This window comes from Phyllostomus hastatus, unplaced genomic scaffold (assembly GCF_019186645.2).
Source record: "Phyllostomus hastatus isolate PE091 unplaced genomic scaffold, TTU_PhHast_1.1 phas_contig_159, whole genome shotgun sequence".
Classification (NCBI taxonomy): domain Eukaryota; kingdom Metazoa; phylum Chordata; class Mammalia; order Chiroptera; family Phyllostomidae; genus Phyllostomus; species Phyllostomus hastatus.
Window position 1 is genome coordinate 39,657,058 of NW_025333640.1, and position 23,222 is coordinate 39,680,279.

General features: G+C 60.1%; 1 protein-coding gene across 2 annotated transcripts in view; it reads left to right on the forward strand.

Moving 5' to 3' along the window:
• Positions 1–22,145, forward strand: part of PRDM5 (PR/SET domain 5) — a 70,660-nt gene extending 48,515 nt beyond the window's left edge. For both annotated transcript variants that reach the window (XM_045831293.1, XM_045831294.1), the window contains 5 exons: positions 2,690–2,850; positions 5,442–5,535; positions 10,165–10,250; positions 20,433–20,537; positions 21,706–22,145. In XM_045831293.1, coding sequence (XP_045687249.1) covers positions 2,690–2,850; positions 5,442–5,535; positions 10,165–10,250; positions 20,433–20,537; positions 21,706–21,870 — 611 coding nt within the window. In that variant the 3' untranslated portion in view covers positions 21,871–22,145. The remainder of the gene's footprint in view (positions 1–2,689; positions 2,851–5,441; positions 5,536–10,164; positions 10,251–20,432; positions 20,538–21,705) is intronic.
• Positions 22,146–23,222: the final 1,077 nt, after the last annotated feature.

The following is a 23,222-nucleotide window of genomic DNA, read 5'->3' on the forward strand; positions in this document are numbered from 1 at the left end:
CTCGAGAACGGAAGGGCCCACATTCCGGGGGCCGTGGCGTTTTCCGTGTTGCTCCGAGCCGCAGTGACGTGGGTTTACACGCCAACCAGACCCATCGCGATGTGGGCGCTTCCCAGGGAGAAATGCGTGCCTCGATGCAAGGAGCAGGCGGACTCTGGGGTGATTCCACGAGTTCACGGACGGGCGAGGTTGGGAAGGACCGGGGTACAGATCGAACTTGACCTCTTAGTCGGGGGAATTGAGGCTCCGGAGTCGCCGAGCAAGGCGGGGTGTCCTCGGGGCACCTGGTGCCAGGTCTGAAGGCTGCTGCCCATCTTGCCCGCCCTGCAGCTTCCGCTCTGACTTCTCCCTTGTCCTCGGGCTCAGGGGTCTCTTCCCATGTGTCACCCTGAAAGCCTGTTTGGCAGTCGCACATGGCGCCGGGCCCGGATCAGTGGCAAAGGGACGGCTCTGTGGCTGACAGCCCGCGCTCTGCCCCGGGAAGTGAAGTGTTTCTGCCCAGCCCAGCGGGGTGGGGGGCGGGGCTCGCTGGCCCGGCGCTGAAGTCCCCAGAGGCCCCTTCTCGGTGGCATCTGACATCGAAGACAAAACAGTGTGTCCCGGTGATACCTCCATGTCTTGCTTTTCATTGAAGTCGTTCACACAGCAGAACATCCTCTAGAGATGCAACCTGTCCTGCCGACGACACTTCTAGTATTTCCGAGGAAAGCAAAGTAATCGCTCAGTCCCGGCAGTGGACAAGACAGCATCTTGGTAGAAGATTTCTCTGGTCCTCAGCGGCGTCTGAGAACCAACGTGGTAAAGCTGTCGAAGTGTGTATGACCCCGGAGGGCAGCCATGGTGACCAAGTGCATCTGTGCCCATGCAAACGTTGGCGCTGTGGCCCCGGGCTGTCTGCCGTCACCTCCCGGCCTGGGGGACCTTCTCAGCATGACTCGCCATTCTCCTCACACAGGACAGCTGTACCTTTCACAGACACAGCTTGTCACGCAGCCGCAGGAGTCCCCACGCCGCCTCACTGTCCCTGGGTTGAGGAAAGAGACTGCGAAGAGACGGATGGACTTCAGAACAGGGGCTTACGTCAGCGGGCCGTGGGCGCACTGCAGAGACTGGTAAACTCGGCCTGGTGCTCAGGACACTTTTCTCTGGAAAGATGAAATTTTGTTTTTAATACCAGTGAGGAATTTTCTGAAGAAGAAATCCAGAACTTCGGGCTTCAGCCTATTTGGTTCTCTTCAGTTTGAAGCCAAGGATCGAGGTGTCTGAGGATAGACTGTGCTTGTGTGTTTGATACAATGTTGCCCTCCCGGTTTTTAAGTATTTGATACAATGTTGCCCTCATGGTTCTAAGTATTTGATACAATGTCACCCTCACAGCCCTAAGTATTTGATACAATGTTGCCCCACATTTCTAAGTATTTGATGTAATGTTGCCCCCTCATGTTTCTAAGTATTTGACACAATGTTGCCCCTATGCTTCTAAGTATTTGACACAATGTTGCTCTCATGTTTCTAAGCATTTGATACAATGTTGCCCCCACGCTTCTAAGTATTTGACACAATGTTGCCCTCACGTTTCTGCACTTGTGCCGGTTAGAGTGGAGGGGAGTGGGAAGGTCAGTGCTGAGCCATCCCGTTCTGAGACGTGGAGAGTTAGTTACCTGTGTGTCTCATCGCCGTGGGCGTGTGAGTGGGCGCTAACGTGACTGACCTCCGAAAGGGGAAATACGTGCTCGTGCTAGTCTGTCTCACTTGTACGATCGTGGGCCACGTGCACTTGATGACTTCCCGAGAGGGATCGCCGTCTTCTGCTGGCGCTGTTCACCCCTGAAAAACGTAGTGGAAGCGGACCACGACGAGGTGGGTGGTGTCCGCTGGGGAGACAGCGTTCTGTGGAAGCTGGAAAAGCGCCAGGAACGTCCTGCACACAGTCCTGGCGAGGCTTCCCTGCTGGCCCGGGCTGCACCGTGAGAGACCGCACCCAGGACCCAAGGGTGGAGGAGGAGAATTGCCACTCTGGGGTCCCCTGCTTCCTACCCCACAAACTGTCTGAGGCCTGACTAAGGACCTGAGCCAAAACACCTGCGACCAAACACCTGCGACCAAACACCTGAGACCAGGCACCTGAGACTGAGCTCCTCGGACCATGCAGGGGCCAGAAGGGGGCTGCGGCCTCCTCTGTCCCAGAACAGGCAGGCCGCCCTGACCACTCCCGTCCGTCCTGGGGGCCTCCCTCCTGGCTGTCTGTCTGTGGCCAGGCCGGCCTGTACCCCACCCCCCGAAGGCTACAGGAAGGGATTGAGGGAAGAAAGGGGGGCCCCCAGCATGTGTCACCCTGCTTGCAGAGGCCCTTGGTTACCACGAGAACCTGCTTACCTCCAAGCCCAGCCCCTGCCCTGGGAACTTGAAGAAAGCTTGTGGCACCTGCAGAAAATGAGTTCAGTCCCCACCTTTTCCACCTGAAGAGACCGAGACTGTGGGGAGGTTAGAGGCCTCCCACCAGTCACGCGGTGGCCCGGCAAATAGGGACGAGGTCTCTTGCGGAAAACGACCTTCTGTGTTGTGATAGGTGGCCGGGGCTCTGCAGCCGACTCGGGGGCACGGGTCGAACCCTGGGGCGCACAGGGGCGGCTGGCAGGGCCCGGCACCCACGTCTCTTATTTTCCCTCCCGCGACTTTCTGCCCTCAGGTGAGAGGACTTTCAAGTGCCATCACTGCGACGCCACCTTCAAGAGGAAGGACACCTTGAGCGTGCACGTGCAGGTGGTGCACGAGAGGCACAAGAAGTACCGGTGCGAGCTGTGCAACAAGGCCTTCGTGACCCCGTCCGTGCTGAGGAGCCACAAGAAGGTGAGTCGCAGCGGCCGTGGGGCGGGGGGGGGTCGCACGCTGAAGCCGTGTGGGCGCGCGTGTCACGGAGCCCAGACGTTGCGTGTGCACCCGACAGGCAGGCGGGCAGGCAGCCAGGATGACGCGCACGGGACGTGCGGGGAGCGCCAGCTCTGCAGAAGGGCCGCTCCCTTCGCTGGCTCAGAGCAGAGCCCCCCGTGCGCCGTGGGAACCTCGGGCCTGGTGCACGCCACGCAGCCCTGCGCCGCGCCGACGCGGGCCGGGGGCTCGGGGAGCGGAGCTGCTCGGTTCTCGTGGGTGTTTTAGATCAACACGGGTGTTCTAGAAAGAAACGTGTGGTGCCTTAAGAACTGTACTTTTCAAAGCTAACTTGGAAGGGATTGGGTGGCCAAAGAGTCCAGCTCAGGCCGGGGAAGTGAACGACGGAGTGCTGGTGAGGCAGCGGGGGATCCTGTGGGTTTCGTGAAGACAGTGCGAGCGCACCGCCGCCGCCCGGCGGGGAGGGTCCCCGGCACCGTGACAGACGCACACGGCTCCTGCACGGCTCGGCGCGGATCCAGAGGACTGTGCGTGCCCCTGGGGGTCGGGGAGGAGAAGATACGTGGTCTGTGATGCGCTGAAACGTCCCGCTTGCCTGAGACGGAGCACTGAGAGGCCGGGGGCGGGGCCGTCCCGAGCGGTGAAGAACTTGGGGTGAACCTGGGGAGCTCGGGGTGCCCCGTGGGGATTCAGAGCAGTGTCTGCTGTGGGCGGGGCTGCTGGCAGGGGCGGCGGCGGGTGGTCACACTGTGTCCCTCAGACTTGAGGGCAAGGTCAACCCTCCCGGGGGAGGCAGCAGCCGGGGGCCCTGACGCGGACCCAGGCGGATGCAGAGCGCTCTCTGAACACCCCGCGCACAGCGGGGATGCCCACTCCGGGGGTCGTCCCAACAGGAAAACGGACGAAGTGCATGCCGGTGAGGCCGGGTCTCCCGCCGCGTCACACTGCGCACGGGAGCGGGGGTGGGGGACGAGAGCGTGGGGGGCGAGGGGGCAGCCCCTCCCTTTCCTCCTGGGAAACTGTCGCTGCCCAACACGGGCCCCGGTCTTCCTTCAGCTGCCCACGGCGTGTCCAGTGGGAACTCCTGCCCGCCATCTGCAGAAATGCCGCCCCACACCCGGGCCGGGGAGCGCCGTGGTGTGCCCTTGACCCACGTGGCCTGCTCGGTGATGCTTCCATCGTGGGGATGGAGCAGTTCTGAAACAGCCCCCGGGAACCGCGCAGACGCTTGAGGCGGCGGCCGCCTCCTCGCCCTCCCCGCCCCCACCCGGGCCCTGGGCTCCAAGAGGTCCCCCCAGCCCCCACTGAGGGGCGGTGCCTGTTTCAATGTTGGCACAAGGACGGGTCTCCAAATGTCCAAACCGTCTCTTCTTTCTGGAAACGGTCCTTCTTTTCTCTTAGAAACATTCTAGTGAAAACTGCTTTAAAACTTTCTTTCGCTGTGTAAGTTTCAGGCATACAGACTATGATTAGGCATCTGTGTGACACGAAGGGGTCCCCGTGTTGTTGACCCTTCACCCACCCCCCGCCCTCCTGGTGACCGCCCGTCTGTCCTCTGCGTCTGTGGGTTTATTTCCGTTTGGTTTGTTTTGCTTCCTTTGGATTCCACACGGGAATGAAGTCACACGGCTTTTGTTTTTCTCTGTCTGACTTACTGTGGTTAGCGTAATACCCTCAGGGTCCACCCACGTTGTCACAAATGGCACGATTTCATTCTTTTTTATGGCAGAGTAACATGCCCAGAAGTGGGAGCACCGGGCAGTAAGGCAGTTTCGTTTCTGGTTGTGTGAGGACCCCCACCCCGTTTGCCACGGTGGCTGCCGCAGTCCGCGTTCCCACCGACCATGCACGGGGGCCCCCCAAACCCACCCCCTCGCCAGCACGTGCTGGTTCCTTTCTTTGTGATGCCGGCCGTTCTGAGCGGCGCGAGGCATGAAAACTCGCTTCTGATGCTCCTCATCTGCCTTCGTTCAGCGCGCAGATTAGAGCTGTGTGAGGGCAGGAGTGCCCGCCCCTTCAGAGCGACCACTCAGGTAACAGCTGCGGATTTGAAAGGTCGACTCAGATTTACAGTCTTTGTCCTGCGCCCGGTTAGCCCAGCCAGACAAGCAGCGTGCAGGGGGCGTTCCTTTGCTGAGATGAGTCCTCCCCTCGGCAGTTGCTGGCACACAGAGGATGTGGGAACACACCTGTGGGAGGGCCCGTGGCAGCGGGCGGGGCCGTGGCCTCGCTCTGGCCGCGCGCTTCGCTGCGGGCACTGTCCTTGTGGCGCTGCTGCATCACTGGTTTTTTGGGGGGGCCCCATACAGGCTCAGGAAGTCCACCACAGAGCTGTTCTGGAAGGGGCGGGGACGCATGGTTCTAACGGGTCTCCTGCCCCGGGGGGGGTGCGCGTGATAGATAAACGGGTTCAGGTCTCGTGGGGACACGAAATCAGTGCGATGGAACGTAATCCGGGAAAGAGCGGTTCGCCGTGGTCAGAGGCACTCCGTCACCTCCACCCGCCCCCCGCTCCGCACTCACCCTCCGCCCTGTCTTCCCGCCCCGCCCAGACTCACACCGGCGAGAAGGAGAAGGTCTGTCCGTACTGCGGCCAGAAGTTCGCCAGCAGCGGCACGCTGAGGGTGCACGTCCGGAGCCACACAGGTGAGCGGGGGGTGCCCGGAGCCATGCAGGTGAGTGGGCGGTGCCCGGCAGCACACAGGTGAGCGGGGGGTGCCCGGAGCCATGCAGGTGAGCAGGCAGTGCCTACGTCGAAAATCACGGGTGTGCCCTGCACCTGGGTCTTCTCCCCACGCGTGACTCTGTAGCACAGTGCGCAGGTGCGCAACTCCTGCGGAGCTGCAGGGAGTCGTTCGGTCTGTTCAGTGCGTTGCTCCATCTCCTCAGAGCTTCGCGTCCTCCTCTGAAGCCTGGGCCGGGCAGACCCGGCCCCACAGCCTCGTCCCGGGGCCCGGGAGGCGCGTGCGGAGCCCCGTGCTGGGTGCCCGGCGACGGCCACGGGCGCCGCGACCTGTGACCTCGCCGTGCCCGTTCCTGCTGCTCCTGCTGGGTTGCACCCCAGGCGGCACGCTCCCGGGCACACCGTCCGGCCCTCCGTTCAGGGTCCCTGTCACCAGCTCTTTTTGTCACCGTGGGCGGCAGCGTGCAGATCATCTGTGGACACGGCCGAGGGGCTGCTGTCCGTCGGGGCCGCTGTCACTGGCACCCTTGGGCGGGTGCCTGTGGTCGGGTGGGCCAGCGGCTCTGTCACCCATCACGGGTGTCCTGCGCTGGAGTGACGGCGGTGGCCCCGGGGGTCTCCCGCCGCTCAGGGTCCAGGGGAACTGGCGTCAGCCGGCACGGAGCCTGCGGGCGGGGACGGCGGTGCCCTCATTAGTAAATGATGCGGGAGACTCCGGGGCCTGCTCTGGGGGTTTGGCGCCCGGGGCCGGGGGTGAATTACTTGCCCCCGGTTCGGAGCAGCTTTCGGGGTTAAGGGAGATGGGCTGGGCCGCCCTCCCGGTCCAGGCTGGCGTGCCCGCCGTGGCGGGGACGTGGCAGGAAACCACCGTCCCACCGGGGAATCTCCGATTCTTCCGTGAATGCCTGCGGTCAGCTTGCAGGTGCAGCATCGGTGCTGCTCGGACTGTCGCCGCTGGTTCTCTTCCTTCCCTACGACTCTCGCTAAAGGAGTCCAGCCATTCTTCTCAGAACATTTGCCGCTGCTTTGACAAACAGCTATAAATAACTCTGAACGACTGCATGACAGTGTGGCAATTATTGACACACAAAATGGACAACAGAGCAATTATGAACACGGGTGAACATTGAAAGCACGCTTTCCACATTTTGTTTAGGATTAGGTGGCCCTCCCCCGGTGAACGGGAGTTTGTTTTTTGCTGCAGTGATTTCCCATGTGGGCGGTCTCTTCGGGAAACTGTCAGACGGTGCTGGCAGCGGCCTCTGCTGGTCCGGGGCCCTGCCGCTTCCCTCCGGGCCGGAAAGCCCAGGAGACTGGGTCCCGTCCGGGGGTGGGGGGGCTTTCTCTGCCCTGGCCGACGCCCTCCCTGGGGGAGAGCCTGGTGCTGTGTCTCTGGGAGCCTGAGTCCTGCTTCGGGGCCGGGAAGGTTTACCGGGGCTCCAGTCTGTAGCGCAGGGAGCCGGTCTCTGGGTTCTCGCGGCCCCGGGGGACCCAGGCTCGCGGCCTCCTCGCCGGCCCCGTCGGCAGGAAGCCCAGCGGCACGTCTGAGAAGTGAAGTTCCCTCCTTCAGTCACTTCCCAGTTTCCACATTTTGTCGCCCGTTTCCTGACAACAGCGAGCTCTTTAGACTTTTAAAGGCCGAGTGTCCCCGTGAATGTTTCCAGAGCAAACGTCAAGTTCAGATTTTGGTCGTCTTTCTTCCGAGACGCGGTCCTCGGGTCTCGCTTCTTCAGAGCGGGCGAGACCCTGCAGGGCCGGAGGGCACGGGCGTTTGTTCCGAGAGGGGCGGCGTGGGGTGCGGTGCAGTGGGGCCGGGGTCCACGGCTCTGTCCGCCGCAGGGAAAGGGAAGCGTCTCCACCCACAGGAGCGTGCCGAGGGCGGCCGGGAGCGGCCTGCGTCGGTCAGGGCAGCGTCTCGCCCTCCGCAGTCTGCCCTGGGCGGACGCTCCAGGCGCCGGGGTCAGGGGTGCCGCCCCGGTTGGGGGTGCCCTGGTGGAACCAGGGCAGCGATGGGGGGGAGTTTGCACAGTTATGCGTTTGGCTTTAATTTTCATTTAAAATGAGCCAACGTTGATGTTTTGCAACAGTTTCCTTAGTTCACAGAAGCAAAATAAGCCCATCCAACGATACGTGTGGAAAAGAACTATACCGTCCTTCTGAAGAATTCCATACAGCACCTGTGTTTCAGAGTTCGACCACTCGGAAACTTTGTGGAGTGCTTTTTATGGGACATACACTATTGAGGCACTGTTTTTTAAATTTGGAATTTGCCCTCTCCAAGATCGATTTCTGTTAGAAAAGCCAAAAGCAGAATGTGAAACTATAACTCCAAAGCCTTTAAACATTATTTAAATTTAATTACTTAAACATTATTTAGTTTGGATTCCTTGAAAGCAAGAGTTACAACTTTATTGCATCTTAAATTACATTTGCTATGTATGTAAATCTTTTCATCTTTTCAGAGAATTATGAGAGCTCTCTGAAATCCACATAGCTTTTAAAAATATACTGACTGACCAAACAAAAGTTAAAATTATTAAAATGTCTGAAAATGGTCCATTTTTATTTTTGATCAAAATCTCTTGAAATGTTTACATTACATATTAAGCTTTCCTGCTTGTTGAAAATATTTTCAAAGCATAGGGATTATTTTATGTACACTTTCCTTTTTAAGCTTTGGTAGAATATAATTAAAATGAAACATAATTTTTTTTTAACATTTTTCATCTTCAAAGGCGATCATGGCCATTGGTGATTGGTCTGTTGCACTTGATGTGTTTATCAGCAGGAGATGAAATGTGGTCCTCTGGGCCTTCTGGCCAGGTGGTCAAGCGTATCTCTTACATTAAACCCACGATCTGACTTAAGAATGTCAAGATCTCTAATTTAAGATTCTCGGGGTTTGCAAGAGTTGTCTTCATTAATTCTACACTCCGTAGACATGGATCTCCAGGAGGGATTTGTGTCGCGATGTCGCACGTCGAGGTGGCTGTGTGGCTGTCGTCGGGTGGGCAGTCATCGGTGGCTTTTGGCTCCTTGTGTTGGGAACACACCTGTTCCCCTTCGCTGCCTCCCCGAACTCACGACGCTGCCTTGTTGTCAGTACGTGACTCCTGCCCCGAGGGCCAGAGGCCTCCTCACGTCTTTAATGAACTTCACAGCACATGTACTAACGATGACCTGACAAATCATCATCATAATTACCTGCATTAAACTGCAACCCGCTTGTTTCCCCGCTGCATTTGGCCACGTTTGCCAGCGCTTGCTGGCTGTCATCAGTGCGTTTTCTCCGTCAAAGACTCGAGGGGACTTGTTTGGGGACCGGGCCAGGCTCTGGCCCGGTGTTCCACGTGGCACCCAGGTGTCCCTGTGGCAGGCCCAGCCCCCTCCTGAGCGTCCCCCTCCTGTCCCCTAAGCCACGTCCCTCTCAGGCGCATCAGCTGCGAGCGTTTGGGGGCAAACCCCGTGCGATAAAATCGTGCCAAGACGGGGGCCCATCAGACGTGTGCTCGAAGTTCTTGTTCAGCTGGCGTCGGGGGGCTGCTTCCACTCAGCCCTTCGGCCTTTTCTGACGGCCCCGCCAGGCCCCCCTTCAGCCTGCGCCCGCGGGGGTCTCTCCTGGAACTGTCTCTTTGTTTCATTTTAATCATGCAGCTTGTCATACCTGAAATGACTGTGCTCTTTTTAACTTTTCCTCGTCTTCCTGTTTCACTAGTAAAATCGAAGAGACAGTGCTTTTGCGCATGTGTTTCTGACTCCCTTCCCAAAGCCCGGGACGGGAGCTGGAAGGCGGCGGGTGCTCCAAAAAAAACCTATTTAGTGAATGAATGAATGAATTTGCTTCACGGGGTCCCCACTCTGGGGCACCTTTAAAAATCAGCCTAAACTCAGCCCTTTCCAGTTTCCCTCGTGTTTCTGTCCGTCCCCGGCTGGGTGTGTTTGGAGAAAACACCAGTGGATGTTCAGGTTGCCGACGGCCAGCACGTCGTTTAAAGAAAGAAGCGGATACAAAGGACTCCTCTGCGTTTCCTAGTTTAGTGAGAAAATGTTCACGTCAATTTTTTCTTGAACGTCCGAGCTTGTGGGTTCGATCCCTGGTCAGGGCACACACCAGAGCCAACCAATGGTGCACGGAGAAGTGAACCAGCAAATTGATGTCTGTCTGTCTCTCTCTCTCCCCGCCTTTCCCTCCCTCCCCCCACCCTTTCTGAAATCAGTCAATACATAAAAATGGAAGGAAAGTCTCGGTGAAACAATCAAAGACCCTCACAGTGAGCAGCACACCGATTAAATAGCTCGTTAATACCTTGATCCATGTAAAATCTTTTTCATGAATTATTAAAATTAGGAGATTTCATTTCGGCTCGAGTATTGAGAGGAGGATGCGTCAGGCCCGCTGCTGGGGACTGCCACTAGTTTCTGGGTCCTGGCCGGGCCCTGGGCGCGGTCCCCGTCCGCAGGAGGGCAGCCCTTGGTGCGCGGGGGGGCGGGGGGGGCCCTGGATCCCAGAGTGCAGGGAGGGGCGGCGGGGCGCGCCCCCTCCCGGGCCCCCCCACCCCCGGTGTCTGACGCGGCGCCCCCCTGTCCCGCAGGCGAGCGCCCCTACCAGTGCCCGTACTGCGAGAAGGGCTTCAGCAAGAACGACGGGCTGAAGATGCACATCCGGACCCACACGCGGGTAAGGCGGCGCCGGCCGTGCCACGGGGGCAGAGAGCGTTCTCGCCGGAGAAACGTTCACTGTCACTCACCTGAGGGGGAAAAGGTGATGTTCCTGAAAATACGTGTTTGTATCCGTGATGGACATTGTGGGGGAGGGGGAATGCCTTTTTTAAAGGGAAAACAATGAAAAGAAACAAAAATGCACACCCCCTAAGGGTGCCCATTGTTTGAACTGTGACCCAGTTTTCCAGGAGGAGTAGGAGTTACGAGGGACACACTTCGAATAAGTCGATGGTGACATTTTAATACTAAAAAATACCAAGTGGCTGTCTTGCTAAGCACTTGCCAGGAACGTTCTGGAACAGCGGCGTCTGTCGGCCTGGGGCCATTGCCGCAAACGAATGAGTGTGGTTGCAGGGGAGACGTTGAAGTCGGCGTAGATTGTCGGGGGGTGGGGGGCTGGCCGGCAGGGCAGCCGGTGGCTGGTCAGCTGTGCCTGGTGTGGTCTGTTCCTGCCCCAGGCCCTCTGTCCCTCCGCCCAGACTGCTGTCACTGCGGCTTTCCCAGACTCCCCCGTCGGCCCAACACCCTGCTCCGCTCTCCGCCCACCACCTCACTGAGGGCCCGCGGGTCCCGTGCCTGCTGGGGGCTGCTTCCCACAGCTCTGCTGGAACGTGCCCCCCCCCAACCCGTGCCCCCCACCCCCCACCCTCTCTCTCTCACGGCGCCTTTCACGTCCGGCCCTTACGGAGCCCACGGGCCGTGTGTAAATGGCAGACTTCTCACATTTTAAGAGGCTGCTGGGTCCCCTAAGAGCAGTTCGAATTTAGGCCTGTCCTGGGCCTCGAGTTTCACCTCCGCAGTAAAATAAAAACTGGGGAGAAAACACGTGATGGGAGTGACAGCTGTTCCCTGGGCCAGGGTGCTGTGGCCTGGCCCTGCAGCGCCCTGGGCCAGGTGGACACACCTGAGGGTGGGGCGGGGAGGGGGCGCTGGGAGAGCCCCCCCGCCCCCGAGGCTCTGCCAGACTCCTCTGCGCACTGCGGCCGGTCGTCCGTGGGCCTGTCCTTCCGACGTCGGTCGTCGCATCCATCTGGTGTGACTCCAGGAGCCGGAGCGACCCAACTGTGCGCACTCAGAGTGTGGGTCTCACGGTGCGCCCCGCTGGAGAGGTTGAGGCGAGTTTCAGTGCCGTTCACTCGTTTCATGCGTGTGCAGCGGCCACAGACGTGCCAGTAGCGTGTTGTAAAGATGCCCGTGTGCCGGCACAGGGGCCTGGTCCCCCCGGTCGAAGCTGCTGCTGTGCCAGCCCCGGGCAGGTGGGGGCCTTCACCTGGCTTCCATGGTCACCGCACGCAGCCAGGGTCAGACCCCAGCGGGGGCTGTTCAAGTCCCTGCAGGAACAAATGATCTTTGGGGCTCTACCCAAGAAGGTGGGCTGTTTCGAATTCCAATCATTTGTGTTTTTGCTTTTTAATAAAGGCTTATTTAGAAAGGTTTAATGAAAGTTTATGCATGAGAGTAATAAAAGGTAGTTAAAATACATGCAGAGACCACTTCTCACGGGCCGGGGTGGTTCTGGGCCTCCTCACCTGCGAACCCCCGGGACCTCGCGCTGCAGAGCTCGCCGAAGCCCCTGCGGGGCAGGTGTCCTCGTGGCCCCCCCATCAGGGCGGGAGCCCGCGGGAGCCCGAGGCCGGGGCGGGCCAGGAGCAGGGCGAGGTCGCGGCCCGGGCTGACGGGCTGCAGAGGCCGGCCCCGACCTCCTGCACGTGTGCCTCCGGTTCCGTGACACCTCCTCCGTCCCGCCGACCCTGGTCCACCTGCCCGCGTGTGTGCAAGTGGACGGCAGCAATGACGTGTCTGCCTGGTGCTCACTCGCATCTCGGAGCCTTGACTCGAGCTCCCGAGGCTGCCTCCAGGGGCCGGGGGTGGGGGAGGTGGGCAGGCGGTGCGCTCCCTGCAACCACAGGGGATGGGGGGATGGGAGAGGGGGTGCCTGACCCCCCAGGCCGGGAGCCCCGGGGCCTGGACCTCACTGTTAGGGGAGAGGAACCTCGAGGGACACCGGCGACCATACCGGCCCAGCAAGTGCTGCCCGTAACCCTTCTTCCGCTTTCCCTTCCACTTCAGCGTGATCGCAGACGGCTCTGACTTCGAAACCCTGTGTCCCAAGCATCAGATAAAATCCAGAGACCTTTGCCTGGCAGTGCAACTTTTTGAAAGCGTATTAAGATTAGGAGTGGACGAAATCGAACTAATACCAGGAACCAAAAGAGACTCTTAAAAACGTTCTAGAGGCTCAAGCACTGCCAGTTCGTATTCCCCCAGTACACTTTGGGCTTTAACAGACTGCGTTTAGGAAAGATCCCGTTACGTGGGGACGCTAACATGTCGCATCTGCGGGCTCTGACTCCGGATGTTTCCGTCCTAGTTCAAAAGCTCGTTGTAATTCAACATCAAAACTGTGTCACTCAGCAGGTCACCCCTTTAAGAAGTGACGGCACATCCACACAGCGTGCTGCACCCCGAGGTGCATCCCGCGGGCCCTGCCTGGCCGCCTCGGGCGGGGGCGGGGCAGCAGCGGTCCTGCCCTTGTGGGGCTTGTTTCTGGGGGGCGGCCGTGGCCCCGAGAGTTGGGGAGGCCACGCTGCCAAAACCCCAAGAGGCTCAAGAGTCACTTTGTCGTCGCCGGTCCAGGGTTGGTGGTCGATTCGTTTCCTCCCGTGGGTGTTCTTCATTTGCGGTTTTCAGCACGTTGGCTGGGGGCATTTCTTGGTGTTCGTCCTGCCTCGTCGGGGGGGTGTGTGTGTGATCCGTGACCGACCGCGGTTTCACCCGTGTTCTTCCCGCCCGCCTCCGTGGCGCCCGCCTCGCCCTCGAGATCCGCCGGCCCGACGCAGGAGAAGCAGTTCTGGGTCCGTCTCCGGGACCTCAGCCCGCACCGAGTCTCCGGGTGTGCGGTCAGAACGCTGTGCAGCCGTGTTCCCTGATCGGGGTCCCCTGTCGCGCCCCGGCTTCCCCCTGGCCTCGGAGCAGGGGGTGAAGGCTTGCAGTGAGCGGGACTTCGCACTCTTGATGGACCTGTTGGCAGGCGGGTCACCCTGTAGGGGTCCGACCTACGTCCTGTGGGGGGTTCCGTTGTCTCCCTGCGCGCAGGTTACAGGGGCGGGGTCACACTCAGGGGCGGGGCTGAACCAAGTGCTAACCCAGTTGCCCGTCTGTGTCGGTTGCTGTTACCACTGGGTGAGCGACATTTAAGCACTTGCACTAAAATTTCTCCAGAGGTCGGGGGCTACTCTGGGTGTTCGTTGAGCTGACTAGAGAGTGTCAGTTAGTCGTAAGTGGCCCGAGGGGGCTTCAGATCAGCGGTGCTCCAGCCCCAGAGTCATTCCCTGGGGCACCGCCATGGAGACCGCCACGCCGCCGTGGGTCCCGTATCCAGTGGGGCGTGTGGGGCGCGGGCCGGGCACCCTGGGTCAGGGCAGCCCCGCGCCCCGGTGGGCGGCCCGTCTGTCTGCAGTAATCACGTGGCTGTTTCTGTGGTGTCCACGGAACTCCGTCGTGAACTTGGCGTGAACCTGGTGTCTCAACGTGCAGCATGCCTAGAGCAGTTTGCAGATTTAGGGAAAACAGAACTCGGCACACATCAGCGTGTGGGCTGGCGGCGGCTTCGCCACTGCGGTGCTGTTATCTTTAGACTTAATAACACGCTTCGGGGTGGGAGGGAGTGGGGCCGACAGACACGCACGCCGAGCGAGGCTTTGTCTCCGAGACACGCACTGTGCAATTAACTTTTTAAAGCGGGATCGTTATTCTTAGGAAAGTGATCCATTTTCCGTGCTATTTTCTCTCTGAAACAGAACCTTGTATTTGTCTTGTACTCCATTCAAGGGGGTCAATTACTAAAGCATCCTACGAATCGTGAAATAAAGGGCGATCTATTCATACGCAGAGTCTTGAAATATAAAAGACCATCTGTTGACGGCAGCGGATTCCAGGCACGTGGCTGTATTGAGAGACCCACGCATAATTCCCTCTCCTCATAACCTCGCCCCGGTTATAGTTTCGTAAAGTGTGCCCTTTTTAGTGTGAACCTGTTGCTCACGTGCACACTCTGATAACGCAGAGGAGAACGGAGGTTCACGTACTACGTGAAACGCCCCGTCGGATGTTACCATCACGGGCCAAGCGCTGTGATAAGCAGGCCCTTTGGCGCAGCGCAATGCACCGCGTTGCAGACGAGGGAGGCGGGGCTTAGAGAGCGAGGGAGGCGGGGCTTAGAGAGCGGTGGCTCCTCCCCAGTGACCCGACTGGCCACCGGGGCCTCGGAGACGGGAATTGGATCTCTCCGCTGCCCACGGCCGTGTTCACTGTCACTGTGCGAACCTTGGCCACAGTGTCGCCCAGGGTCCTGCTCCCTGCTGCGTGAACCGATCTCGTCCAGAAACGCTGAGAACATGCTGAGCCCCACGCACTCAGAAGCTAGCTGGGGAAAAGGCGCCACTGTTTTCTGTTGGAAAAGGGAGCTCTGGCTTGTTGCTGGGTCCTGTGGGCGATGGCAGCCGTTTCCTTCTGGGGGCCGGGAAGGGATCTTGCAGAAGGCAGCACCGCTGGAAATGGCGGTCTTCACGAAGAGCCGGCCCGTCTGTGCACGCGGATGGAGCTCAGGGTCATGGTGGGGGGAGCGGGGAACCTGGGGCAGCAGCTGCATGAATAAAAGCTCTGCTCTGCGGGGACCTCTGGGGTCGGGACGTGTGGATAGCCATCGGGTTTGGGGAATGAATTCACCCCGCTCCCTCCAGCGGTCCTGTTGGGCTGGCGGCTGCCTTTTGTTCTTTCCTGGCCTTCTGGATGCACTGCCGTTTTGTTAAAACACTTCACACCCTGCGTACGCACACTCCAACCCGGCGTGATCTCCGCCAGGACGGCGGGGGACCCTCGCCCGCGCAGGCCGGGAGCGGGTCTTCCTGGCATCGCTGAGGTGGAAGGGGACACTCGGGGCACTGCGCCGACTCAGAGCCGTGGTTCGTGTCCGTGGCCTGGCTGCTCCGCCCCTGCCCGCTGCGTGACGGCTTCGTCTCACCTGTTGACGGGAACTTGGCTGGAACAAATGCTCTCTCAGCTGTGGGTGAATTAGTTGCATGTGTGATGGTACCTTTCTGCTGTGTTATTGTTTTCGAAGTTGTGTAATGGGACAAGTATGTTGTTTCTTTAGAACGAGAGACCAAGTCTTCTCGGAGGCCTTGCATGTACGTAATCCCTCTCTCCTGCGGACCTCGGCGTCGGCTGGGTGGTTTTGTTCAAGGATGGATGGATTGCGCTCGCCACCGGCACTGTGCCGGGAAGCACGCTTGTTATTTTTGGGATCAGGCGAGCTGCGTCGTTAGTCGACTCTCCGTGGACTGATGGGACCTGCCTCTGCAGTGTAGACTCTGCAGCTGGACCGTGTTCCCCTGGGACCTCAGCCTCTGCACCCCGCTTCTGCACCCCCTGAAGTGGCAGGGGCATTTGACGGGTCCCCCCAGTTCCTGAGTGGCCCCGAAAGCTCAGGTCGGTGGGCAGGTGCCCCTGAGCCCTCCACCTGCTCCTCTGCCTCGGTCTGTGCTCTGCACACCTGGGGGCGCTTCTCAGCACGAGGGGCACGGGGTCAGCTTGTGTTTCCCGCAGATCCCAACGCCCCGTCTGGCTTGGTGCACAGGGCGGCGTGGGCCGGCGAAGTTCCCCTCAGGCACCTGTCTGACAGCAGGGATCCCCCCGCTGCTGCCCGCTCACCTGGCAGCAGAGCCCGAAACCTCGGACTGAATTGGTCTGCGAGCACCAGTACTGGGTCAGGGGCCACGAAGGGCCGTTTCAGGGGATGGGGTTCCGTCCCCTCCGTGAGTCTGCCTCTGCGGATGGGTGACTGTGCCCGAGACGGCACGGGTTCCAGAACCGTCCCCCCAGGGAGCGAGGCTCCCTGGGCTGCAAAGGAAGGACACCTGAGGCCGTCTTGAACCTGCAAGACTGTGCTCTGTGAACGTGAGACTCTGATTTCATTAGCAGGTGTTTAGGACACAACGGACAAACGTGTCGGAGACGGTGGGTGACGAGCGAAGAGGCAGGTGTGACAGCCACCTGTCTGCCTGTTGTCAGGCCGGCTTCCATTCTGACTGTTGTTCGAAACTCGACGTTTTTGCCATGGACACCTGTAGGCAGATGTGTGCGTGTCTGTGTGTGCACCTGCGTAGGTATATTTATCCTGTTCCTGTAGCCTCTGTATTTTTTATTATATTTATTTTTCTTCTACTTCTTTCCCATATACCCTTATATTTTCATGGTAACTTATATTTCAGAGTGTGTTTTATGATTTTTTAAGATGGTAGGCCTAATTTCTTCCTTATAAAATTTCCCTGTTTATCCCCCATTGGTCTTCTTTTGTAAGATTTTTGAGAAAAAAATAATCGGAACCATGAGTTATTATGCAGGGAAAGAAATATCTAAAAGTTTCCCTTCGGATAATTTCGATAATGACCGTCTTCCACTTAACCAGCATTTCCTTTCTTCTGAGGGTTACAAAGAACCCTCCCTACAATGCGCGAGTCTCCCATTGTTCTCAGAACCCTCATCAGCAAACGTGCCTGCAGGTCCCCTGAGGCCCCTGCTGGGGAGGGGGCTGCTGCTGTCCCAGAGCACGCCCCCCCACTACCCTTGCCCCCCACTTCCCCAGGGGGCTCCTTCAAAGGTGTGGCGCGTTATTCCGTCCACAGCCCCCCGACAGGGGGTTCTTATCCCCTGCCGCAGTGTCCTGCTTCAGTCTGAGCGAGAGACGTCTTCCCGGCCCCCCCAGGTGGGGCCAGGCGGAGCTGCCCGCGCCCCTGTAGCCGGAACACCAGGCTCTGAGCTGGCTGGTCAGGGCGCGAGCCTGGGTGGTGGGCCCGGCCCCACTGGGGCCTGTGCGAGTGGCCGCTGATCGGTGTCTCTCTCCCTCTCTTCCTCCCCCCACTTCCCCCCCTCTAAAAAGAAATAATCTATAAAAAATAAAAATTCTTTTAACTTTTGACAAGGAAAATTTCAAACCCACAGAAGCAGAGAGAGTGGGATGATGAACCCCCAGGGGGCCTCGCCCAGACCCACCAAGAATTCACCCCTTTTCCATGTGCAACCTCCCCGTCCCCCGCCGCCCACCATGAATCTTGGGGTTTTATGTATAACATCACAGTGATACTTGATTCAGGGCTCAGGTGCCATTCTGATGGCAGGCATCCTTTTGTGCCAGGGGCATTAGAGAGTTCGTTCTCTGTATCTGGACCTTAAATACCTGTGACCAAAGACATTTTTATTCGAGACTACAAGCGCTCCCCAGAGCGTGGCTGGAAGGCCATCCTGGCGCTTGAGCCCCCTTTCCAGGCCGTGAGGGGACCAGGAGGGTCTGAGACCTTCATGGCGCTTCGGCCTTGCGGCACCTCTGAGGGCATGGTCGGTTTAGGTATTTCATTTTTACTGTATTTTACAAAGTCAGCAACAGGTTGGGGAACCACGGTGTTTCTCTGCAGAGAGTTTGAGGAGCGCTCCTCTGTACGGTTCTGTGACTAGGCCCCACGGGGGACATGTGGCATGACATTGGCAGTATTTTGAGTCATCACAACTTGGGGGGCCGTGGGGTGTGCTGCTGACACCAAGTGAGTGCACGGGGCAGCCCCCCAGAACAGCGGGAGCCAGCCCTGAGTGGGTGGGGCAGGGCTGAGACCCCCGCCCCGAGCCCGGACGAGGCTCAGCTGCTCTGGGCCTGGTTTTGGGAGTTTCTTGTGGGCCTGGCCAGTGTGGGGGGCTAGAGGGCGAGCCGGGGGGGAGGGCTGTACGAGAGCCTTCCCTACGCTGGGAGCCCCACGTTCTGCAGGCGGGAGGGTTGGAGGACTCAGTAAATGGCTTTGCCCCGGACCCTTAAACAACGTGATGGACGCATGGCAGTCACGTGTCGCCCATTCCATCTGTGCCGAGAGGTCTGGCGTGTGTCCGGTGGGCAAGAGCCGGCCGCTGCCCTGGCTGCAGGGAAAGTGCAGAATCGGGCACTTGCAAAATTCCTGCTTCGTCAGAAATTTTATACTTAGGAAATTCTTGCCAAATCTCTGCTTCATGAGGTTTTTAATATTTTTTTAAATTTTTATTTATTTATTTTTAGAGAGGGAAGGAGGGAGAAAGAGAGAGAGACAGAGAGAAACATCAATGTGCAGTTGCTGGGGGCCATGGCCTGCAACCCAGGCATGTGCCCTGACTGGGAATCGAACCTGGGACACTTTGGTTTGCAGCCCGAGCTCAATCCACTGAGCTACGCCAGCCAGGACTTAAGATTTTTTTAAAAAAAATTTACGACTAGGAAATGATTATCTGGCCAAAGCCATCATTGCTGTGAATGCTACCAGGGCACCTACTGCCAGCTGCATCGTACTTTCAGCTGGAAATCAGTGAACCGATGAAACGAGTGTGGGACAGAGATGACGTGTGGGTCCTGCCGCACTTGTGTGTGTGTGTGGGCGGGGGGAGACGAAGACATTTATTCCTACACCTGATTCCTCCGCTGCTTCTCTCTCTGCACGTGACGCCCGCGTGGCTCATGGGGACGCTGGCCCCGTAGCAGTGCGTACACGCCGGCCCGGTGACACGTGGGCCAGGACAGGCAGCGGAAGTGCGTTCACAGAAGATGGCCCCACCAGGAGCCGGGCTTTGCTCACAGACCCAGCCTCCTGCCTGCTGTCGTTCAAGTGCTGAGGCTCCGCCCGCCCTCGCCGCCCTGACCGGGGCCGCCACCTGCTTCCCACGCCTCCCGGTCTTCCTCCCTCAGTTCCATCGGGCACAGGCTGCCACGGGCGCGAACACATACCGCGCATCACTCATCCTGTGCCGTCCTGACGCCCCTGACCTTGACCTCTGACTGCCAGGGGAAAGCTGACGCGCTCGATTTTCCGTTTCTGGTTGACCATGGCCCTGACGTCGTATCGACCGAGGGGATGTCAGGATCCCGTGCCCACACGCATGTGGCTAATCCGCCTGGGATCCGGCCAGCCTTCGGGCGTGGGTGCGGGGGGGACAGGCGTCTCTCCCTCCTGGCGGGGCTCCCTCAGCTTCTAAACAACGAGGAAGCCACCGTCCGAGGAGCTAGTTCAAAGAACCTCACGGTAGCGACCCCTCCACAAGGGATAAAAAATGCGCCCTGGTCTCTGCGGAACCCGCTCAGGTGACGTCGAGATTTACTAATTCAGTTCATGTTGGCAAAAATATAACCTTAGAAGTTCCAGTTCTCTTACATCGATGGGCCCGAACGGCACAAATATATGACTTTTTTTTATTAGTTACACCTCAAGGAGCAGGGCAGAGAGCTCCTTTGGTCCCCCCCCCGCCCCCCCCGGGTGAAATCTGCCCGTGCTGCTGCGTCAGAGCGGGACTCGTTAGACCTGACCATTTGGCCTCTGACAGAGCACAGTTTGACGGGGTGCATGGCCTCCACGAGGTCGCGGTCCCCCAGTCCTGACGACGAAGGACGAGCTATTTGTTGGTGCGACTGTGCAGTCAATCACAAGCAGAGTTGATCAGGACGCTGATTGCGTTGTGTCCGGTTTCCCCCGCTAACGCGTTACCCGTGCAGCGCCTGCTGCGCGTGGACGCAGGCGCAGAGTGGGAGGCCGAGCCGGTCGTGCTCTGCGGGTCCGCCTGGGGCCGTGAGGCAAGGCGGCGTCATGGGGGAGAGGCGGAGGCGGCGGTTAGGTCACGGTGCACGTTGAAGTGCCGATGGCGTTGGGGGGTCTTCAGGAGCTGGGCGGTGGCACCCTGCGGGGTGCTTGCCCGTGTCGGCAGGCACACTCCGGACCTGGTGTTTCCTGGGGACAGGGAGGCCAGGCGTCTGCATTTGGCAGGTGGAGCTGCCCAGGGCCTTGAACTGCTGTGGGGGGATTCCGGGCTGGGAAGCAGTTCTTCCTAGAGTCTAGCCAACCTCCAGCGTGTTTGCAGTTCGGGTGTAAAATGCGGGCTTGACCAGAAAACCCTAAGGCGGGGAATACACTTCAAGGGCCTCTGACCGAGAGGCTCCTCCCGGTGCAGAAGCCAACCCAGGCTGTCGGTGGGGCAGGGGGGTGGGGGGGCCTTCCCTCAGCCTGGGGCCGCAGGACCCCGCCCCCTGGCCAGGGGCCCCGGCCCCGACGAGACTCACGTCTGCCCTTGGCCGCAGGAGAAGCCCTACAAGTGTTCCGAGTGCAGCAAGGCCTTCAGCCAGAAGCGCGGCCTGGACGAGCACCGGAGGACGCACACCGGCGAGAAGCCCTTCCAGTGCGACGTGAGTGGGCCCTCGGCCGCCGGGGGCGGGGCGTGGGTGCTGTGGGCGTGTGCGTGTGTGCACCTGTCAGGGCACGGTGTCACGGGGCCCTCGGACACCATACACCCGACGTCCATGTAATGTCACTCACTCCCTGACGTTCCCCCGACGCATTTGAATAAGTAAGTGCAATTTAACTTCTTTGTAGTGCAATGTGCTGCTGCTTATTTATACTTCCCACTGCGTTCCTATGTATCGGACCCTCCCTCTCCGCACCAGCACCAGGTCGGGGCCTGTGCCTTCCTGTGCTTCCTGCAGGGAGCAGGGGCTCATGCTTCCCCTCCCCGTACACACAGAGCGAGTTTTTCCCCTGCTATGGAGTTTCCCCGGGCCTCTCCTCACGCAGAGCCGCGGCTTTCTCTGCGGCAGGCTTCCCCTCTGCACGTGCGGGACGCCGTTCAGGGTGTTTGCGTGGGAGCCACCCGTGCCCCATGTCACGTGGGAGTCACCCGAGCCTCACGCCCCAGGGGGGTGCTGTGGAGGACTTTCACGTCGATGGGATTTCTGCGAGCACCGCAGACATTCGAAGGAAAATTCGGTGTCATAAGAATTCCATCTCACTTCCCTTTGTGGCCAGAGTGAACACGCCGTGCACGCTCTGTGTGATACATGACATTTCCAGTCGGGCCGTCCGATGCGTGGTGGGCCGGGGGGCGAGGCGGCAGAGCCTGCATGGGCGTGCACAAGCCTTCCTGGAGGAGGGGCACGCGGGGAATCCAAGCGTTGGAAGGAGGGTCAGGATGCCCAGAGCAGGGTCAGCCTCTCACCTCCCGTGCAGGACGAGGGGAGGGGTGGCCAGTGAGACACGTCTCGTGCCGTTAATCCCAGGTAGGAGGTTAAGTAGGAGGCTGCCGATGCAGTCCCTTACGGGGAGAACGACGTCGTTTTCAGGAGTCGTCTCCTTCAGATGTCCACACACGGCGGTGGGGGGAGGGGGCGGTGCAGAGGACCCGCGTGAAGGGCAGGTGACGCTCGGGGCGGTGATTACCTCCCCTCCCCCTGGAGCGGGGCGGCTGAGTCCACGGGCTTCAGGGGCGGCGCCCCCCGTGGGCCCTCCTGATGGCAGGAACGGCCGGTGCCCTGCCCCCGGGCGAGCTGCCGTGTGACCGTGTCCCCGGGTGTCTTCCAGGTGTGCGACCTGGCCTTCAGCCTGAAGAAGATGCTGATCCGGCACAAGATGACCCACAACCCCAACCGCCCGCTGGCCGAGTGCCAGTTCTGCCACAAGAAGTTCACCAGGAACGACTACCTCAAGGTGCACATGGACAACATCCACGGCGAGGCGGACGGCTGAGGCAGCGGCGGCGGCCGCGCGGGGCCCGCGGGAGACGGGGGGGCTCTCGCCCCGCCCGGATGGCAGAGGCGGCCAGCGCCACTGGGCCCCCACCTCCCTCTGGCCGACCTTTGGCGTCTGTAGACACGTACGCAAAACCAAAACAGAACAAAATCCTGCTCCTACCGAGAAACGGTACAAACGCAAAACAGTCACTTCGCAGCCTCACGAAACTCTGCGCATGCTCTGCTCTGAAGACAGTGGGAAGCGCCGGGCGCCCCTCGGCCGCCTCCCCCTCCCCCTCCCCCTCCCCCTCCCCCTCCGTCGTAGTGCGCGCGCGCCTGGGCGCGGCTGGCCCTGGGGGAGGAGCCCGCGCTCCGCCTCCGCAGGTGGGGACGCGGGCAGGGCCGTGTCCACGTGCCCAGCGTGACCAGGTGCTGTGAGGCCGACCCAGGTTGACCTCCCTTGCGCTCTCCCTCCCGCAGGCTAGTTTACAATAAAGAGTATTTAAGGACGGACGCGTCCACGGACATGGTGCTCGTGTCCGGGGGATCGGAGGAGACAGGGCTCGCTCTGGTCGCTCCGACGCAGACACACGGGGCCTGGGACACTTGGTGCGGTCGGCGCGGGAGTGAGTCGTGCTGGACCGTCCAGCAGGCTGGGCCCCCCGGAGTCCACACGCGTCCTCGCTAGAAACCGCCAACACGCCAACACGTGCAGCTCACGTGTTACACCTGCGGGGTGCGGGGGCAGGGGTGGGGCACCCCTGTTCTGAACACACGCACGCAGACACCGGGCAGAGCCCCGAGGCCGCGCTGTGTGCAGCCCAGGGCGTTGTATGTGCGTGTGTGTGTGGGGGGGTGCGCTCTGGATAGGCGCGTGGGCAGCCGTGCACCCGGGGCAGGGCCACGGGGCAGGGCGTCCGTGCTTGTTGGGGCCTCCCATCCCCTCACGAGGACTTGGGTGGCCCAGGGGACTGACTCCGTGGGCGGAGAGGTTTGGCGGCAGGCGGCGAAGAGCGCTCGGTGGCTGAGAGCGCCGCGGGGCTGCGGCGGACGAGCCCCCTGCGCCGCCTGCGGGGCGGCGTGTGGTTTTCCTCCTCCAGGAAGATTGAAGTGAGGAGCTTCCATCGGCAGAGGGTTCACATCGACGTGAACTCCCCGCGCTCCCCCGCCATCCCCCCCCCCACACCACGTTTCCGTTTCCACACGCGTGTTCGCGCTGCTGGCCGACCACCGTCAGCGGCTGTCGGAGGCGAAGCCGGCCCCGTCTCGGGGTCACGGGGCATCTCCCCCGTCTCCGAACAGTCACGTTCCCTGCTGCCTCCCTCCGGCCGGGCCCGCGCCGCAGCTCGTCTCCGCACCAGACGCGGT